Raw genomic sequence first — 18,092 nt, 5'->3', positions numbered from 1 at the left:
CACATTGGATTATTCAGTTATAGAAGGGAAAGAAATTCTGACACATGCTACAATGTAGATGAACCTTGAAACCATTATGCTAAGTGAAATAAGGCAGACACAAAAGGACAAATACTGTATGATTCCGCTTAGATGAGACACCCAGAATAGGCAAATTCATAAATACAAAGTAGATTAGAGGTTCCTAAAGTCTGTGAGGAAGGGGAAATGGGGAGTTAATGATTGACAGGTCATTTGTGTTTGGGATGATGAAATCGTTCTGGAAAATGACAGTGGCTACGGTTGCACGATGTTGTGAATATACTTAATACTACTAGATTGTCCATTTAAAAATAGTTAAAATGGTGAATTTCATATTATATACATTTTACCACAATAAAAATATGTGGCTGAGTAGGGTAAAAAAAACCTGGCAAGTACTCATAAAAAGGCAAGCGAAGCCTGAAGTATTTTATCAAGTCTTAAAAAAAAAAACAAGAGAAAAAAAAAGAGGAATGAAATGTTAACCCATGCTAGAACGTGCCAGCCCTGGAGAACAGTGAGCTAAGGGTGGGTGGATTAGGATTCCACTTACACGGCCTATTTGCAATAGGCAAATTCATGCAAAGCGCAAGTGGCTGAGAGGTCACCAGGGGCTGGGGGGAGCGGGGCTGAGGGGGGTGATGATTCAGTGGTCATATCGATTCTGTTCAGGGGGATGGAAAGTTTTGGAAATAGAGGTGGTGATGATGCAACACTGTGAATGAAATGAGTGCCACTGACTGTACATTTACAAATAGTTAAAATGGCAAATTTATGTTACATATATTTTACCATCAAAAATAAAGGAGGGGTGCCTGGGTGGCTCAGTGAGTTAAGCTTCCAACCCTTGGTTTCGGCTCAGGTCATGATCTCAGGGTCTTGAGATGGAGCCCCACGTGGGGCTCTGCCCTGGTCGTGGAGCCTGCTGAAGATTCCCTCTCCCTTCCCTCTTCACCCACCCCTCCCATCTCCCTCTCTAAAAATAAATAAGTAAAGCATGTGACCCTTGACTTCAGGGTCATGAGTTCAAGCCCCACATTGGATGGGAAGCCTACTAAAAACAAAAAAACCCAAATACATGCACCCGCACACACGCACACAGAAAAAGTACTATATGTTGTATCATGACATTTATTTTTTCATTTATTATTATTTTTAATATTTATTTAAGTCATCGCTATACCTCACGTGGAGCTCAAACTCCCTACCCAGAGAAAGGAGTCACATGCTCTTCCAACAGAACCAGCCAGGCGGCCCCATATGATCCCATTTAAATGACGTGTCCAGGGTAGACAAATCCAGGGACAGAAAACAGATTAGTGGTTGCCTGCGGCTGCAGGGTGTGAGGGCAAGAAATGGGGGGTGACTTCTAAAGGGTCTGGGGTTCCTTTTTGAGGGGATGAAAATGTTCTAAAACTGACTCTGATGATGGATACACAACTCTGAACATGGGAAAACCCAATGAATCGTATACTTTACATGGATAAATTGCATGTTATGTGAATTACAGCTCACTAAAACTGTTACAGAAGAAATTGTGGTGCTAGGTACCCTGCAAAACCACTGAAGATGCCCTTTACACCTTGGCAATTATAAGAAGAGAAAGGAAAACACGGAATCCTCTCTTTGGGTCTCAGTTACCGCTACCGACTGGTCTCTGTACATTTGAAGCTGGCAGTTGGGTTGGATTTTTCTGTCAGGCATGTTTTTGTATTCTTCTCTCCAACCCCCTGCAAAAATCTAGCACAGGGCTTGCTATGAAGATGGGGACTTGACTCAACAAAAGGACTGAAATACTCAGAAAAGGTCTTGCAACTGCAATTTTATTTTCTTTTGTGAAAATAAACAACTGGAAGTTTAAATTGCTCCAAAAAACCCCATAAAAACAAAAAGAAATACACACAGAAGCATGTGAGGTGACAGGGGAAGGGAGGAGGGAGTTCAGACCTTTGGCAGATTGTGCTGGCACTGACCCAGGGGACAAGAGCCAGGCCTTGGGGCCAGGTCCCATCTGCCGCTCTGGGACTGTGAGGGGAGGTCTTGACTGGTGAGGGGGTGGCACAGAGACTTCTTCGCCGAGAAAGTGGCAGGCACCTTGAATCCCTTTCGCTGTGGGGAAGAACCATTTCAGAGGACCTCTCTGCCCACCCAAAGCTGGAGGTTGTTGCGTTAGGGCCCACTGAGGGACAGGGGATGCTGGTGGAGACAATCAGGCAAAGGTGGCTTCTCACGTGATGGCAGTCTTACACTGGGCAGAGGACGAAGATGAAGGCAGTTGAGCAAAGGAGAAAAACTTGGCGGGGTCAAAGGGAACGTCCAGGAACGGGATCTAGATGAAGTGGTAACAGGCCAGAAGTCCAGCCATGGCCGACACGCGGACCGGGAAGGGGAGGGGGGCTCGTGGGGCGCTGAGAAGAGGGAGCAGGGCAGAAAAGGAAAGAGGTAGAGAGGAAGGGGCCTTCTGCCCAGGTCCATCCACCACTGCACATACAGGAAGAATAACACACTACTTTTCAGTTCTCTTTCTTTTAAAGATTTTTTTTTTGTTGTTTTGTTTTGTTTTTTAAAAAAAGCCTTAAGATCAGCTACTGGTTACATCTACAAAATGTAAAGTGCTGTTGTTACCAGTCACTTTACAGAACAGTCCAGAGTGGTCAAATATTGACCAATAAAGTTTCCTTTTCTTTTTTTCTTCTGAATCATTACTACTCGATGAGTCACTTGACAGCCTGCATAGGTCAGGGGGCAGCTCAGTGGGCAGACTTGGTGACCAAGGAAAGAGGCTGGGCCTGGAGGACTGGGAGGGCCTGGTGGGCATGGAGCGCGGCCGGGAAGGAGGGGGGAGAAGTCAGCAGAGCTGTGGGCAGGGACCCGAGGGGGAGCGGCCGGGAGAGGAGCGGGGGCTGGCTGCCCATCTGGCCAGAGGAGGTGGCTGTCGCCTTGGCGGACAGGAAGGCAGCAGAGTGTAAAGCCAGCTGGGCCCGGCTCTCCGGCTTGGTGGTGAGGGAGAGGGGCTGGGCTTGCTCCGAGTGGGTCGCCGCAGGGGCAGCCGGGGACGCCAAGGCTGCGGAGGGGGTGGCCGGGGAGTCCAGCATGCTGCCGTGGGAAGAGGCAGGGCTGTCACAGGACTTCTCAGGGGGCAGGTACTGAACACATGGCTTCTTGCTTTTGGAGGCCAGAGCGCCTATGGGGACAAAACACAAGACTGAGCAGCGAGTACTGAGGGTGAGGTGGGATACAAGAACGCCTACTGGGTGGGAAGCGGCGGTGCTTTCAAGATGAGGAAGCCACACCGAGGGACGCCCAGAGCATCGAGAAGGGCAGTGCCAAAACGCCAAAGACCTATTCGGTATCTGATAGGAGGGAAAGTAACTCCGGCTGTCATATCCTCCCCTTCCCTGCCTAAATCTCAGCGCTTGGGGACACGGATCTCCATTCGATTTGCTGTGAAATCTTGGGCTGACGGTGCTGTCAGAGATGGCGCGGCCCCTGCTAGGCAGGGAGGTGCGCGGTGCACTTGGCACACACACGCTCTACTTCTGTGCACTCCCACGTAAACAAATACAAATCGTACCGATGACAGAGAGCGGGAGGGAGAGAGAAAAGAGATTAAAAGTACTTTAGCTGGTACCAGCAGTTCTACACTTGTCCGGAGTGAGCACGGGACGAGAGGTCACCATGCTGGGTGTGACTCCGGTGTGAAAAGACACAGTACATAATTCCGGCATCAAGTGGCCCCGAAACCAAGCAAAGTATTTCTTTGGGTGTTCAACCAACCAAACCTTGGAGGAACGCCTGCTTCTGCTGGATTCACGAATAGGTGGTATGTCCATCTCTAATAATGTGCCCCTTCCTGAAGGAATTCCAAAGGTAATTTCAGCCACCATTCATTTTTGCCCGGTACATTGATTTCAGAACTCTCAGATGAGACGTGACTCAACTGAACTGAAAAGTGCCTAGGTTTCGAAGTGGGAAAGTGCTGGCATTAAATCCTGCCTCCGCCACTGAACAAGCAGAGTGACTGGCAAGATCCACCCTCTCTGAGCCTCTTAATTTGTCATCTCTGAAAAGGGCGTAATAATAACACCCACCCGAGTATGCAAGAGGCTCCCATGAGGCAGAGGCCCTGAGAAGGGCAGCTGTGATGAAACCGCGCTGTCGCTGTACCCTACAGAGACCCCGGAACGATGCACGCCAGGTGCCCCGGTGACGGCGGTTGGAAGAGCCAGCACCCTCCTAAGGACTCACCCTCAGCCTCTTGGACTTGCTGCTGGGACTGTGTCTGTGACAGCTGCTTTTCTCTCTTCCTCTTCTTTTTCTTACCCTGAAAATTACGGCCAAAGAAAGGGTAACCAGGGGGCAGAATAACTGGTTTTTCAGGGGGACTCCCAGATACGAAGTGGCGGAGACAGGCTATGGCCCATACTGCTCTTGACCCTCCAGTCTGGGTGAGGGAGCTGGGGGTGGAGAGGAGCCGCTCGGGTCACGCACCCATAGAAGCCTCTGTGGAGGCAGAATGAGCCTTCCTGGAATGCGCCCTCCCTTCCCCACTCAATTCTTCCCTCCAACCCGGTGTCCTGGCCTTCCTGGAAGGCCTCGTCCCTTCAGTGCCCTCAGGCTTATTTTTCCATTTCCCTCCCTGGAACAGTGTGGTTCTGGATCTTTTCTGAGGGGACTCAGGCCCCACTGAAAATCTAAGACCACTCTAAAGCCCCTTACCGGAAATAAAAAGCAAATGAGAACAGACATACCAAAATCTGTCTAGTTTCAAAGAGTTATTAGAAAGGCCAGCTGAGGCTCCTACATGCCTCTCTGAGCCCGGGTTCAGAGCCCTTGGCTCGCAACACCCTCACCACCAGAGCTCAACACAGCTCGCACTGCGTCCAAGGGCTGAGTCCACTTCAAAGGAGAGGGGTCCTCAGGACACCAAAGCCATGTCCTTGTCGATCTCCCGACAATTAAAATGCCTGCCTTGTTTCTCGAGAAACACTTGTCCTCCCTGGCCTTACGCAGCCCCCGCCCACTCCCCGCTGCGGCCCTCCGGCCCGATGGATGCTTACGTAGTTGTCGCGGGCTGACCAGGTCGGGTAGAGCTGGGAGTGAAGCTGCCGCTCCTTCCGGGCCAGCTCATAGTACTTGGCCTGTTCTTCTCGGGACAGGTTGTGCCACTGTGGAGAGAGGGTCAGAGGTGACAGGGGGTGCAGAAAGCAGGGGACGCAGCCACGCGCAGCCCTGGACCAGAGCAGACCTTACCTTTCTCCCCAGGATTTGGTTAATGGCCGCGCTCTCCTTCAGGGTGCACTCGGCCACCACCTTGGCCCTCATCTCTTTCATATACAACATGAAGGCATTCAGAGGCTTCTTCACGTGGGGTTTCTTTTCTTCCTCCTTTTTCACCGTGACTGGTGATTTCCTGGGAAGTCACAAAGCTGCTGGTTAGCCTGTGCCAGTGGTCGCCCAGCCCGCGGTCCCTGCCTGCCACTGAGGCCAAGGGCCACCCGCTCTGGGGAGGGGGGACGGGCTGCTTGGGTGCCACCCTTTCAGCCCCCGGGCATCCTCCACAAGTGGGTCCCAGCCCTGGGATGACCTCAGGCCGGGTTCTTTGAAGGGCTAGGTCCCTGAGGAAGGAGAAGAGGGTGGTGGTGAGGGACGCTGGCCACCCGTGAGAGGGAGGAAAAGGGGCAGGGCACTTTGGGCAGAAGCAAGAGGAGTGTCTCCTGCGCCAGGGGGCACCACTTGGGCTTTCCTGCTGGCTTTATGGCTCAGCGGACAAAGTCCGGGCCTTGGTGACAGTCTCCGCTAGGCCACCAGTGGCCACGTGACCTGGAGAAAATCCTCCCTTCAGGGCTCACATTTGCCTGCGTATGGAGGAGGGGGAAGGAAGCCAAAAGCATTCTCAGGTTCTCTTTCAGCCTCTAAATCCTGACTGTCGAACCTTCCAGACTGCGAGCAAAGAAAGATGTCTCTCTGAGAGGATGGGAACACAGAGTCAAGGGAACAATTCCTAAGAGAGGAGAGGATATGGCTGAGGGAGGCTGCTGGCTGCCTGCTAAATGCCACCAGGAGAGAAAAATAAATGGCACTGGCTGCTCAGAGACCGGCCGCCCCGCATCCAGGCCGCCTGATACTCACGCGCTCACGGCCGGGCTGAGGCTGGGGGGCGCTGGCTCCTGCTTGACGATGGGGGAGACGATGGCGGGGTGGGGAATCCCTGAGGCGGGCAGACCAGGATGGGCCGGAGCCACCATGTGAGGAGAGAACCGACTGGAAACCAGGCTGGGTACCAGGTGGGAAACAAGCGACAACAGAGGGGTTCAGGCTGAATGCTTGTCACCCAGCAGAGGACATGGTAGCTGCCTGCCCTTATGGCGGAGCTGGGTAAATACCTCTGCTATGGCGGCCTTTGAGGAATGGGAGCCCGTTCACAGACCCCGACAGAACCAGGTTTGGGGAACACCCAACAAACCTCCCCTTCCCCCACAAACGCACAGGGTTCCTGTATCTGATACTGGAAACAGGTAGGATGAAAAACACAACAGAAAGCGTAGCAGGCCAGAGGCCGGTGTGCACAATGGGGAAATAAGGGCATATGCTGTGGGCTGCACTTCCTCTGTCACCAGAGGTGCCCTTGTCAGGTAGATCTGGCCCCGAGACAGAAGCCCCCTTTACTGTTCCCCTTACAGGAAAAACGAATCTCCCAGTCTCTGGCTTCCACAAAGCCTGGTATGTTGGGGCACGTGGCAGAAGGCTAACGGCTAGGGCTTTGAAATTCTTCCCCTAGAGAGATGGGAAAAGAGTGAGCCGAGTCTGGGTCTCCATTCCGACCATGGGGCACAAGGAGGCGCCTTAGCCAAGAGGCGTGGGGAGGAAAGGTGAGCCCGTGCCTCCTAGTTTAGGGCCAAGAGAAAGCTTTTTTAATGGTCAGAAATGGCAAGGACCCTCGTAGAGGACCATGCCCTGCAAGGCCACTTTGCACGCACAGCCCCAGTCCCAGACTCACCTGGACATTGAGGCGTTCATGGCGAGGGCAGGGTAGGGGTGCCGGAAACCACCAGGAGGGAGGGAGTACATGGGCTGTCCTTGCCTGTAAGGGCCAGGAGCAAGGAAATCTGGTCAGCATATTGGTTACAGTGGGACTGTTCAGGACAGGGAAGGAGAAGGGGCTGGGAAGAAAGGATGATAAAGGGCAGGCAGGAGGAAATAAGAGTAAGAGCCCTGGGCTTTGGTGAGAGGACCCCACTGTAGGGGGTGGGGGTGTGGCCGCAGGTACAGGACGCAGAGCAGGACAGAAGGAAGGAAGGAGGGGAAGGAAGGCTGTGAGTTCCTTACTGTGGGACGAGCCAGCCGAGGGGATGGGGGATTTGTCCGACAGCTCCAGGAGACAGTGGGTAATACGGAGACAGCTCAGATGGGTGAGGGGGCCGGGGGATTCCTGCTTCAAAGAGACATGTGTCAGTCTGCTCCCTGGCCCTACCACAACACCCGAAAATAACACCAAACCGGAGGTCTCTTGCCCCTGGTCCCAGGTGTGCTGGAGCTTGGAAGGCCTTTCTTTCAGGTGGCCCTGTCACTTCCCCAGCTCTGCTGGGGTCAAGGACATATTCGGGGAAGACAGGACTAACGCGGCTTCTCTCTGGCTGCATGGATCCCACCTCTGTCACCAGGAGTAATTCTAGCTGCTTATATAGGAACCGTCCGAGAAAGGGACGGGAAATCCTGGACTGAGAGACCCAAGATATCCCCCAGAGTCATCTCCTAACTGCTCTTCCTCTAGAAAACCTGCCCCATTCATGGAGAAGTAAACTGGGATTTCTAGTCCGCATCTGTCCTCCTCCTTATCTGTAACTTACAGCAACTGTGATTTCTCTAAAGAAGGGCTCCAAAAACGCTTTGAGCCGTGACCTCTCTGAGAATCTGATGAGGCTCTGTCTCCTAGGGATGGACAGTTCCGGTGAACAAGTTAAAAAAATAAATAAAAGCCACTTCAGCCCTACTGCTTTATAGGTATACTTAGAAGTCAGGCTAGACCGGTTACTTTATTTGAAAATGTTCAGTATAAGGCAAAGGTCTTGGTTAAGGGAGGCACAGCCCACAGCTGCGGTAGACTTCAAGGTCAACACAGATTTCCCTCCACTTCCAGCTCATTGCACCCCGAAAGTATTAAGAGATTCTCACTGTGGAGCATTGCCTCATATAATTTCGTTTTATCCTCACAATGCCTCTATGATGTGAAAGGGACACAGGAAACATAGATGAAAAATCTAAAAAGGCTAACGTGAGTGGGCAAGGTTATGGGCTCTTGGGGGTTAGACACCGACCTGAACCCAGGGCTGCCTGATTCCAGGGCCATGATGTTCCCCGAGAAGACAAGCTTGCCCTACTGGAGCTCTGCACAGGGGCCAGCCTGAGCTCTGGATGACTCACCTGTCTTTGGATCGATCTCTGGGGAGAGGTGCGTGGGAGGGGAGCCAGGGGAGAAGTGGTCGTTGCTGTAGGTGATGAGGGGCGTCAACGGGTGCATGTGATGCGGGGGCTGAACAACAGGAACTTTATTAGACTGAAAGAGAGAAAAAGACGAGGTACAGTTGCCAAGGAGACGGAATCCAATCTGCTGTTCCGTACTTGTTCAACGCGTGCCAGGTATTTTCCACGCAACAGCCCACCCAGCCCTCAGACAGCCCCGGAGAGAAAGGAGCAGTCTACACAGCAGGGAAAGAACCAACAGAATTAGAGGAGGGATTACACCCACCCTCCAACATCCCCTCTTCGAAACAACATACATTCACCTCACGTACCCTGGGCGGTGCTCAGTGCTCCAAGCTACTGTGCTCTGTGTAATCTCAGTGAGGTTTAAAAGGTTTGACACACCCTTTCCAAATAAATTTCAGAGAAATAGTAGCTCACAAGTCCCAGTCTGAGACTGGGAACGGACCAGTGGAAATTGTCCTCGTCAGACCCCATGGAACCAGCTGTCATGTTCCGGCTTTACAGACACAGTCCAAGAGCACTTAAAACAGGTCTCTCTGTAGCACTTCAAACACTGCTAACCTAATTACCACACTTCCTTCAAAACACCAGCAACTGTAAGAAGTACCAGGATTTTATAGAACTATTAAGAAGGAAAAAACCCCTGGCATGCCACTGACGCATCCTGATTTCAGATATTAAAATGGGAAAAACCTGTGTGTCCTAGTATGGGTACACTGAATTAAATTGTTCTAATCTCATCTGACTTAACAATAAATAGTTTTATTATAAAAAGAACTATAATTTTTTAAAAAAGATTTTATTTATTTGAGAGAGAGGGAGAGCTAGTGCACAAGCAGGGGAAGGGGCAGAGGCAGAGGGAGAAGCCTGGCTTAGCAGGGAGCCTGACTCGGGACTTGAGCCCCCAGGGACCCTGGGATCATGACCTGAGCCAAAGGCAGACGCTTAATTGACTGAGCCACCCAGGTACCCCAAAAGAGCTACAATTTATCAAGCACCCCACTATAAGCAGCACGAGGCAATACATCTACTCATTATAACTTAGCAGAGAAGTTATGATTATCCCCATTTGAGGGATGAGAAAACTGAGCTCAGGAAGATTAAGTGGCTTAGCCCAGGGCACAGAGCTAATAAATGGCAGAACTGGATTCATAGCAGCCCTTTACGGCTCTAACAAACCAGAGTGTTTTCTCTGGTAATACCCGCATTCCCAAAAGCCCAATCAAAGCCTATCTGTCAGAGAGAAAGAACTGGCATACATTTTTTTTTTTTTTTTGCATAAGAAGGTAAATGAGTTACAAATGGAGAAAAGATTTGCTCTAAAAAGAGATCTGCAAGATGGATAATGATTTGGAGGCAGCCCAAGGGCTAGAATTCTAAACCGCTTCTTCCCATTTGAATTCTTCATTTCATAGAGCCTGGGAGCCCTTTTTTCCTTTCTCACGGTGCGCATTTGGTGCTCATAATGCAAACTCTGGTCTGTACGTCTATGTATCCATGCTGACGGTATTCTTGCTCTATTTCCAGGAGACCAAGCAGAGACAAGAGGCAGGGTCCTGGAGCAAGGTCCCCAACCAGGAGTCCGGCTCCCAGACGGATGGGAGGCAGAGAAGTCAGACTGTTCATAACCATAACCACTAGATGGCGCTGGCACATGACCAGGTGCTTTGAGAACGGCGTGGAACAACTTCCTATCACCTCCCAACCACAGTGGGCTCCTTTGACATTGCCTACAAACTCTAAAATTATTTCCTTCTTATTTTTTCCTGTTTCCTTACTTGCTTTTGAAGATGTCTCCATGTATATGAACATATAGAGCAAATAAGTATAAAAATTATTTTAAGGTCAAATTTCTTGGAACCTAATGTATCTAAATGATGCATTTGGGTTTCCTGGAACAGCTTTGTTCAAGGGATGATTTTTAGTATCATAAAAGCAACAGAATTATTACTAAAGTGATACTAAATGATAAAATAATCACACAGAATGATAACAATTTTTTTTTTAAAGATTTTACTTATTTGTGTGTGAGAGAGAGAGTGTGTGAGCAGGGAGAGGAGCAGAGAGAGGGAGAGGGAGAAGCTGACTCTGCCGAGTGCAGAGCCCAATGCGGGGCTCGATCTCGCGACCCTGAGATCATGACCTGAGCTGAAATCAAGAGTCAGATGCTTTAACCGACTGAGCCACCCAGGAGCCCCCAAAATAATGACAATTTTTAAAAAAATACGTAACAACTCTATGTTAAAAAAAAAAAAAAAAGACTAGAAACACACCAAAACGTAAACAGTAGGTATGTTTGAGTGGTGGAACTATGGGTAATTTTGTTTTTCTTGCTTCTATTTCCGTATTTTCCAACTTTAATTATTGCCTATATTAAAAAGTATACTTATAGTGAATACAGAAGAAAGAAATACAAACTGTATTATGCAGCATTTAGAAAACACGATCAGGGGCGTCTGGGTGGCTCAGTCAGTGAAGCAACAGACTCTTGGTTTTGGCTCAGGTCATGACCTCCGGGTGGCGGGACTGAGCTGGGCTCCAGGCTCCGTGCTCCATGCAGTCTGCTTGAGAATCTTCCCCCTGCCCTCTCTGCTCTCGCCCGTGCTCATGCTCTCTCTCTCTAAAATAAATCAACAAAATCTTTAGAAAAAAGAGAGAGAAAAGAAAACATAATCACAGTAGCCTAACCCAGCCCCTATTCTCATTTTGATATCCCCATTCATTTCGACTTCTTGGAAACCCGGTTTTTCACTTACATCGATTTATATCATTTATAGCCATCTTTTATTAGATTAACATTTCCAGCTTTTTAAAAAAGAGTTTTTTCTTAAATTTACTTGAGAGAAAGCAAGAGAAAGAGCACAGAGGGAGAGGGAGAAGCAGAACCCTGCTGAGCAGAGAGACTGATGCAGGCCTTGATCCCAGGACCCTGGGATCATGACCTGAGCCGAAGACAGATGCTTAACCAACTGAGCCACCCAGGTGCCCCCATTTTTCAGCTTTACTGAGGTGTAACTGACAAATAAAATTGTAATATATTTGAAGTGTGCAGTGTGATTCTTTAATATATATATCTATACCCATCTAAAAATACTTCACAGTATTATGAAATCCTGACTGCCCACGTGCTGTTATGTCTGGCTTATCAGAAGCTGGCACACAACCCTGAATTGGCCGCAAAGTACAAGGCAGGGAAACGTGAGTTATGTGAAAAAGTGTTAGTGTCCTCATGTAAATGCTCCGAGTCATTACTGGTTCTCATTAGGTGGCATCATTGTCTGGAAAATGGTCTGGGAGGTGGTGGGTTGACAGAAAGAGAAAGGAGGGTAAACTCTTCCTAAGTCAGCCTGGGAAGAGGCGGTCTCTGGGTAATAATCATTGAGAACTGCTCTCTGGAGCTGACCCAGGGAAGGCTCTCCCTGGAGGCTACGAATTCCAGTAAAAGTTCCGCTCTTTTCTCCCCTCAGCTGCCCAGAGGAGCAGGAGGCCTACAGCATACCCTCAGGCCAAGGGTAGGAATGTCGGGAACCGCTCTACACCCCTCGGTGGAAAACACCAGCACAAACGATGGGCACAGGCGAGGGCACGGGGTTCACTGAGCCCAGGAGCCGAGTCCAGATTTATCTGAAGAGCACCTCAGAGCCATCTCAGACCTGAATCCTTCTGCAGACACGCAGACCCAACCCTTTTCCAGTTCAAGTGCTTCTCGAATGTTTTAGTCTGTCTTAGAGTTGGTCCAAGCCAAAGGTCTTTAAATTCCTTGCCCCCGAGGAAGCAATGCCTCGTCTCCCACCGTTCAGGACTTAAATTCAAGGTCCATGTAAAGCCAGCAGCTCACAGCTCCAACACAGCCAAAGAAGCCACCTCTCCACAAGGCCCCTCTCCTCCAGCTGCTTGTCTCAGGACCTTGCTGGAGGACTCCACAGAGCCTCCTGGTTCCTACTTTTCACACACTATTCTCTTTTCTTCCTGATCCTGATTTCAGAGATCAGAAGGATAAGGTTTTGTAGATCAGCAAAGATGAGACTCAGCTTTGTGGGACCACTCACGGAGCAGCCACAGATGCGCCAGCAGACTGCCCAGGGAAGACACTGAGAGCTCCTCTGCGTTGCCGACTGTATCTGATTTTATACATTTAAGAAATCTGTTCTATCTACATCCATCCGTCTGTTCACTGACGGACGTGACCTTCTCTGTGGGGGCTGGAAGGGGACCTGTTTCCCCCAAGGCAGGGCTATCTGCTGAGAATATTCAACCGCCCAAGAAGGAGGATTTCCAAGGACTTGCTGGCTCCAGCTGCAATGTTGAGTGTGACTTGGGTTCTATATGTGACAGATGATCAGTTAGGCCGGGGTGGAGTGGGGGAATCTCCCTATTTTCTTGGTCATAGAACTTAATCAATAAAAAGTACCAGTTCTGCCGTGTTTTATTTGTTGGCTGGTTGGTTTGTGCTCTGAAGTAGTACTATTTTCAATCTAAGGATACTGCAGGAATCTTTTGAAACTACTTGTACATTTCCTTGTGGGTTATTTTAGTTAAAACTCAGTAATGTGTACACGCACGTAGCTGGGCTCAGGTGAACTGCAGAATGCTGAAAACCAACAAGCAGGTAAAGTCCCTGCCATTGATCTGCTCACATTCCTTACAGTAAAGATGAACTTCTTCCCACTGAGTTCAGATTAAGACATAAGCGGCAGTGTTTCCACCTCCCAACTCCAACCTCAACAGAACATCTGTGTCTGCACAGCTAGAGAACTTTCTCTGCATGTGTCCCATTGCAGGTCCTAGGAGATCCTTCCTACCCCTATACATCAGCATGTCACCAAAGTATTTCCGCCACCTAATGAGAGCTCATCAAGTGTTGGAAGAGAGATACTTTGTTCTCTGAGGTCTTCTCTTTGTTTTCCTCATTGGCCACAGTCTCTGGACTCCACTATTTTCTGGACACCTGTCTCTAAATTACCTCCACGTTTTTCTTAAAATTAGTAAAATACTCCAGAAGGAGATGGCCGGTTGGTAGTACAGAAAATAAGATTGGAAGATTTATATATAATAGAACCAGGGCCATACAGGAACCTAATTCAAGTTGATGGGGGAAAAAAACCTTACTTCTCTCTGTTTCTATGTACACACACACACACACACACACACACACCTTCCTAACAAATACTACTCGAAAGGCAAAACATATGCTCTTTGCCACTCTCATTGTATCTTACTAAGGAAAGGAAGTCTGAATGTATGTTTCCTATACAGAATTTTCCTCTACTGAGAGAAATGGAAATCCACACTTGTATTAATCAGAAAAATGTTTGTGGAGACTGTCTACACAGCAGGCACTGAGTTAGGCAGCCAAAGGGTTGGAGGCCAACCGAGCAGAGATGTAAAGAATCTTGGGCCTCTGCTCACATGGATGAACTGCTGAACTAACTGGTCCTACAGAAAACACTAATCACAACAATAAAAGCAACCAGATAAATTCCTTTCTTGTTTCACCACGGTGGCGGGGGCGGGGGCAGCAACAAGTACTTATGTTGTACCTACTATATGCCAGCCACTGCTCCGGGTCTTGTGAACGCACTAGAGACTCATCTATTTAAACACAAATACCGATTCTCATGGTACCTATGTTCTAATTGGAGAGATGGACAATAAGCAGAATTAAAAATAACGTATTAGATATTGAGAAATACTAAGGAGAAATACTAAGTCAGGGGCAAAGGGAGTGGGGGTTGTGACACAGGTTGAACAGGGAAAGCCTTGAGGAGAAAACAACTTTTGAATAAATCCCTGAAGGAAGTGGGGGGCAGGGCCGGCAGGCAGGTGGGGGAAGAGCATTTTGGCAGAAGGAACACCAGCGTGGTGGCTGTGAGATGGGCGATATGCTTGGCATGTCTGAGGAGCCAGCAGGAGGCCAGTGGACTGGAGCAGAGAGAAGAAAATGAGGACAGGAGGGTCTCTATTACCGTATGAACTGCCTTCTGAGCTTCTCATCAGTGGCAAGCCACAGAAGATAAAGACAAAGCCAGGCAATGGGTGAGAGAGAATGTTTAGGGAACTGGAAAGTGTTTCAGGTCCCTCTAAGCAGTGCCATATTTTTGAGGTCCTTGCAAACAAGCCTGCGCATGAAATTCTTGGGATAAATCTTTCCTTATCAAAACTCTCTCTGTCCCAGTGTTTGCTGGCACCGCAAATGGCAAAAGAAAACACTGATGTTACCTTGACTTTTGTTTCTTTGACACTGGCCCTTTTTTTCCTGCATAAATGCTTATAGGAAAAAAAACGCTTGAAACCCTCCCAATTCAAATCATTGCTGGGATGTGCACAGGGGTATGTCAATTTTCAGCGCCTTCCTAGAATTCGGGCGAGCTCTTCCAATCTATAAATTCGAGCGTTTGTTTTGAAAGCCCAGTTTCACTTCTTCCATTTATTGCCTTTTATCATTTTCGTCGGCTTGGTCTTCGTCAGGAGCACCATGTGTCCACTGGTGTTTTAGTTCTCCTCTACCCGTCGCTGTCTTTTCCATGAGGGTCATCAATGCGTGGACTGGCCCTGCCACCATGTCCCTTCTGCTCTACAGTGAGATTCCTGAGCGGGAAGATGGGAGGAAGAATTCCCCAAAGCTAAATTCTCAGTAGCAGAAACTCACAAGGCGATGGAGGCAGGTAATCATGAAAGTTTGCTGAAAACAGGACACTTACGTGGCGTCAGAGCGTCTCCCCACAGAGAGCGCTTTTAGCTACAAGTGGAGAAAGAGCAACTTCGCAGTGGAAACACGGGGCAGACGCCGCCTTAACTGAGTGATTGACGCTGACGTCCCCGCGACGGGGACGAATGGACACCGTAGGCCTGCCCCCCAACGTGAGGCACTAGGAAGGACACGGCAGAAGTGTTCTGGCCAAAAACACCCGACCGGAGTCCAACGACGAGGAAACAAACACACCCAAATGGAGGGACGGTCTACAAAACAGCTGCTCTGTACGTCTCATAAAACATCAAGGTCGGGAAAGACAATGGCTGAGGAACTCTTCTGCTACAGCAAAGGAGACAAGGGACAAGACAAAGGAGACAAGGGACAAAGACAAGTAAATGCCACGTGCGATCCCGGATTGAGCTCCGGCCGGGGAGAAGCACACGGCCGTGATGGACACTGTTAGGACCATTCGCCAAAATGTGAATATATACTGTGGGTTAGAGAGGAATATGAAATGTTCATGTTTTTATTTTGATAACTGTACTGTGGTCATTGTAAGATAATGTCTTCGTTCTGAGGAAATACATCCAGAGTATTCAGGGGTACAGGGGTACAATGTCTCCAACGTACTCTCAAATTGGTTTAAAAAAAACCCCATACATCTATGTAGATGTCTATACACACATATATGTACAGAGAGAAAGAGAGAGAGAAAGAGAGAAAGAGAGGGGGCAAAGCATAGGGCAAAATTTCTGAATCTGGATAAAGACCATATGGGAGCTCCCTGTATTACTCTTGTAATTTTTCCGCAAGTTTAAAATTATGTGCGAGTAAAAAGTTAATCCCGTGTAATAAGAATTGAAATCAGTATTGGAGGCAGACCAGAGCAGCAATGGGCTATGTGGTGAGTTTTGAAGTGTTTCGGGTCCACAGCCGGTGTACTATTGAGAAGATGGAGAAACTATGTGCAGTTTTAAAAGGGAAACCTCAAGAAATGTTTTAAATTGAGAACTGCCATGCTCAGCAAAGCCAGACTTCTCAGCTCAAAGGCAGAGAGCAGCAAGGTGGCCCTTCTTCAGACGGAGGGCTTCCAGGCACTGGCTTGGCAATGAGACATTGGATGTGAGGCTCACCAAGTTGAGAGTGGCGTGATGTTTAACGGCAAAACGGGGTGTCTACTATCGAAAGGAAGCATCTGGGTCATCTTCTAGAAAGCACGTTGCAGGTGCGCGCACAAACACGCAGCCACAGAAGAGAATGAAGTGCTGTATCACGCTGCATGTGCAGGCTGTGGGATTCCAGGGCCTTTTCTGTGCCCTCTGGCATCTGCCCAAGTGTTCCACAGCACAAGCCTCACCTTCATGGTTTCAAAAAAGACTTGGTTAAAAAGTCCCGTGTGAGAAGAGGGAACGGAGCAAGAGGGAGACGGGGATTTACGAGGGTGTCATCTTTCCCTGATGAGTTATTCTTCCGTTCGTTCAGAGGTTCCCGAGCACCTCCTCTGAGCTAGGCATTCTAACTGGTGCAGGCTAAACGTGCACGGAGCAGATGTGACTCCTCTCTTCGAGTTGGTTATCTTCTAGAAGTGCAGAGGCTTGTTTTGTGTGGCTGGGCACGCTGCTCCAGGGAGAGAGGCGGGAAGGACAGGGGCCAGGCTCATGGGGGCCACAGCGAGCGGTCTGGATAGCAGTCTACACTCCAGGAGATTACAGTGATCAGATATTACAAGTCGTTACATATAAAATATCACAGCTATTCCGTTTTTAGAGCTTGTTTTTAAAGCATAAAATCCAAGCAGTAATAACACTTAACTCCATCCCCACCCTGGCCCAGTTACGGCTTGTTTATACACATTTCCTTGACAGGCAGCTTTGACATGACTCACTAAGTCTCTGCCAAGTATGCGGGCTGTGTCCTTCATTTGCCCTTCTCCCAGCGCAAACCTCATCTTAAAATATTTTGCTTATGATTCTAAATGAAACCTCCTCATAGAGTGTTTTCGATTTTCTAATAAAAACGCCAGTGTCCACACCTCTGCCACTACCTCCGGAAACCTCCAAGTCCTGCTTACACCTCCAGCTTTAGAGAAGCTGGACCTAGTAAAGTGGGATCGCCTCGAGCTCCTTCTTCCCGTGGGCCTCTGGGTTACAACGAGGGCAATGATTCTCCACTCTGGCTACCCCTTAGGATCTCCCGGGGAGCTTAAAGAACTAAGATCCCAACGCCATCCCCAGACCTATTAAACCGTCTCCTTGGCAGTGTGGACGTGAGATTCTATAGGCTCAGGACCCATTACCTTTGCGATCTGCCCACTTGAGCCGGCCCCTGGTGCGGGCCCCCCTCACCTCTCGGTCTGCTCATTAAACAACATTTTAATCGCTCTTCCCTTGTCTTAAAAAGAGCAGCAGTGGTGGTGGCGGCCACAGCAGTGAGCTGACGGTCATTGAGGGCTTACCTCGCGCCGGGCACAATTCTACAATCATCACAATGCACTGGCTCATTTGCACACAATTCTTGAGGTCAGGCCCTCTTCCGGTTCCCATTTTATAGACAAGGAAACCAAAGCAATGTGGGATGAAGTACTTTGGCTAACACTGCACCAATAGGAAGAGGCAGGGCTAGGATTCAAACCCACGGTGTTAACACCCTCCAACACACAGACGGTGCTCCCTGAGTGTGTCAGGCTTTGCTCCTACACACATGTATCTCGGAATCGGAATGAGATGCTCCAACTTGAAAACTGAGAATGGGGGTCTTCTCCCAATCTGTAACATTGCAAGTCAACGTCAAGGTGTCCCCCCATACATGTTTCTTAAGCATCTGAAGCCTGTTTCTTTTCTTTTTCTTTTCTTTTTTTTTTTTTGAAGATTTTATTTATTTGAGAGAGGGC

General features: G+C 48.9%; 1 protein-coding gene across 2 annotated transcripts in view; it reads right to left on the bottom strand.

Annotated features, from left to right (window-relative positions):
- Nucleotides 1–1,828: 1,828 nt before the first annotated feature.
- Nucleotides 1,829–18,092, bottom strand: part of TCF7L1 (transcription factor 7 like 1) — a 150,706-nt gene continuing 134,442 nt past the window's right edge. Inside the window, exons 5-12 of one of the 2 annotated variants that reach the window (XM_087863629.1) lie at nt 8,446–8,578; nt 7,351–7,456; nt 7,022–7,105; nt 6,154–6,297; nt 5,275–5,434; nt 5,082–5,189; nt 4,270–4,345; nt 1,829–3,205 (exon numbers count right to left, since the gene is read on the bottom strand). In XM_087863629.1, coding sequence (XP_087719755.1) covers nt 2,772–3,205; nt 4,270–4,345; nt 5,082–5,189; nt 5,275–5,434; nt 6,154–6,297; nt 7,022–7,105; nt 7,351–7,456; nt 8,446–8,578 — 1,245 coding nt within the window. In that variant the 3' untranslated portion in view covers nt 1,829–2,771. The remainder of the gene's footprint in view (nt 3,206–4,269; nt 4,346–5,081; nt 5,190–5,274; nt 5,435–6,153; nt 6,298–7,021; nt 7,106–7,350; nt 7,457–8,445; nt 8,579–18,092) is intronic. The other variant, XM_087863630.1, reaches the window with a different exon arrangement.

Source organism: Ursus americanus, chromosome 7 (genome assembly GCF_024610735.1).
Source record: "Ursus americanus isolate L20-20 chromosome 7, mUrsAme1.1.p, whole genome shotgun sequence".
Lineage (NCBI taxonomy): Eukaryota > Metazoa > Chordata > Mammalia > Carnivora > Ursidae > Ursus > Ursus americanus.
Note: the sequence above shows the minus strand (reverse complement) of the source record. Positions and strands in the feature narration are given on the sequence as shown.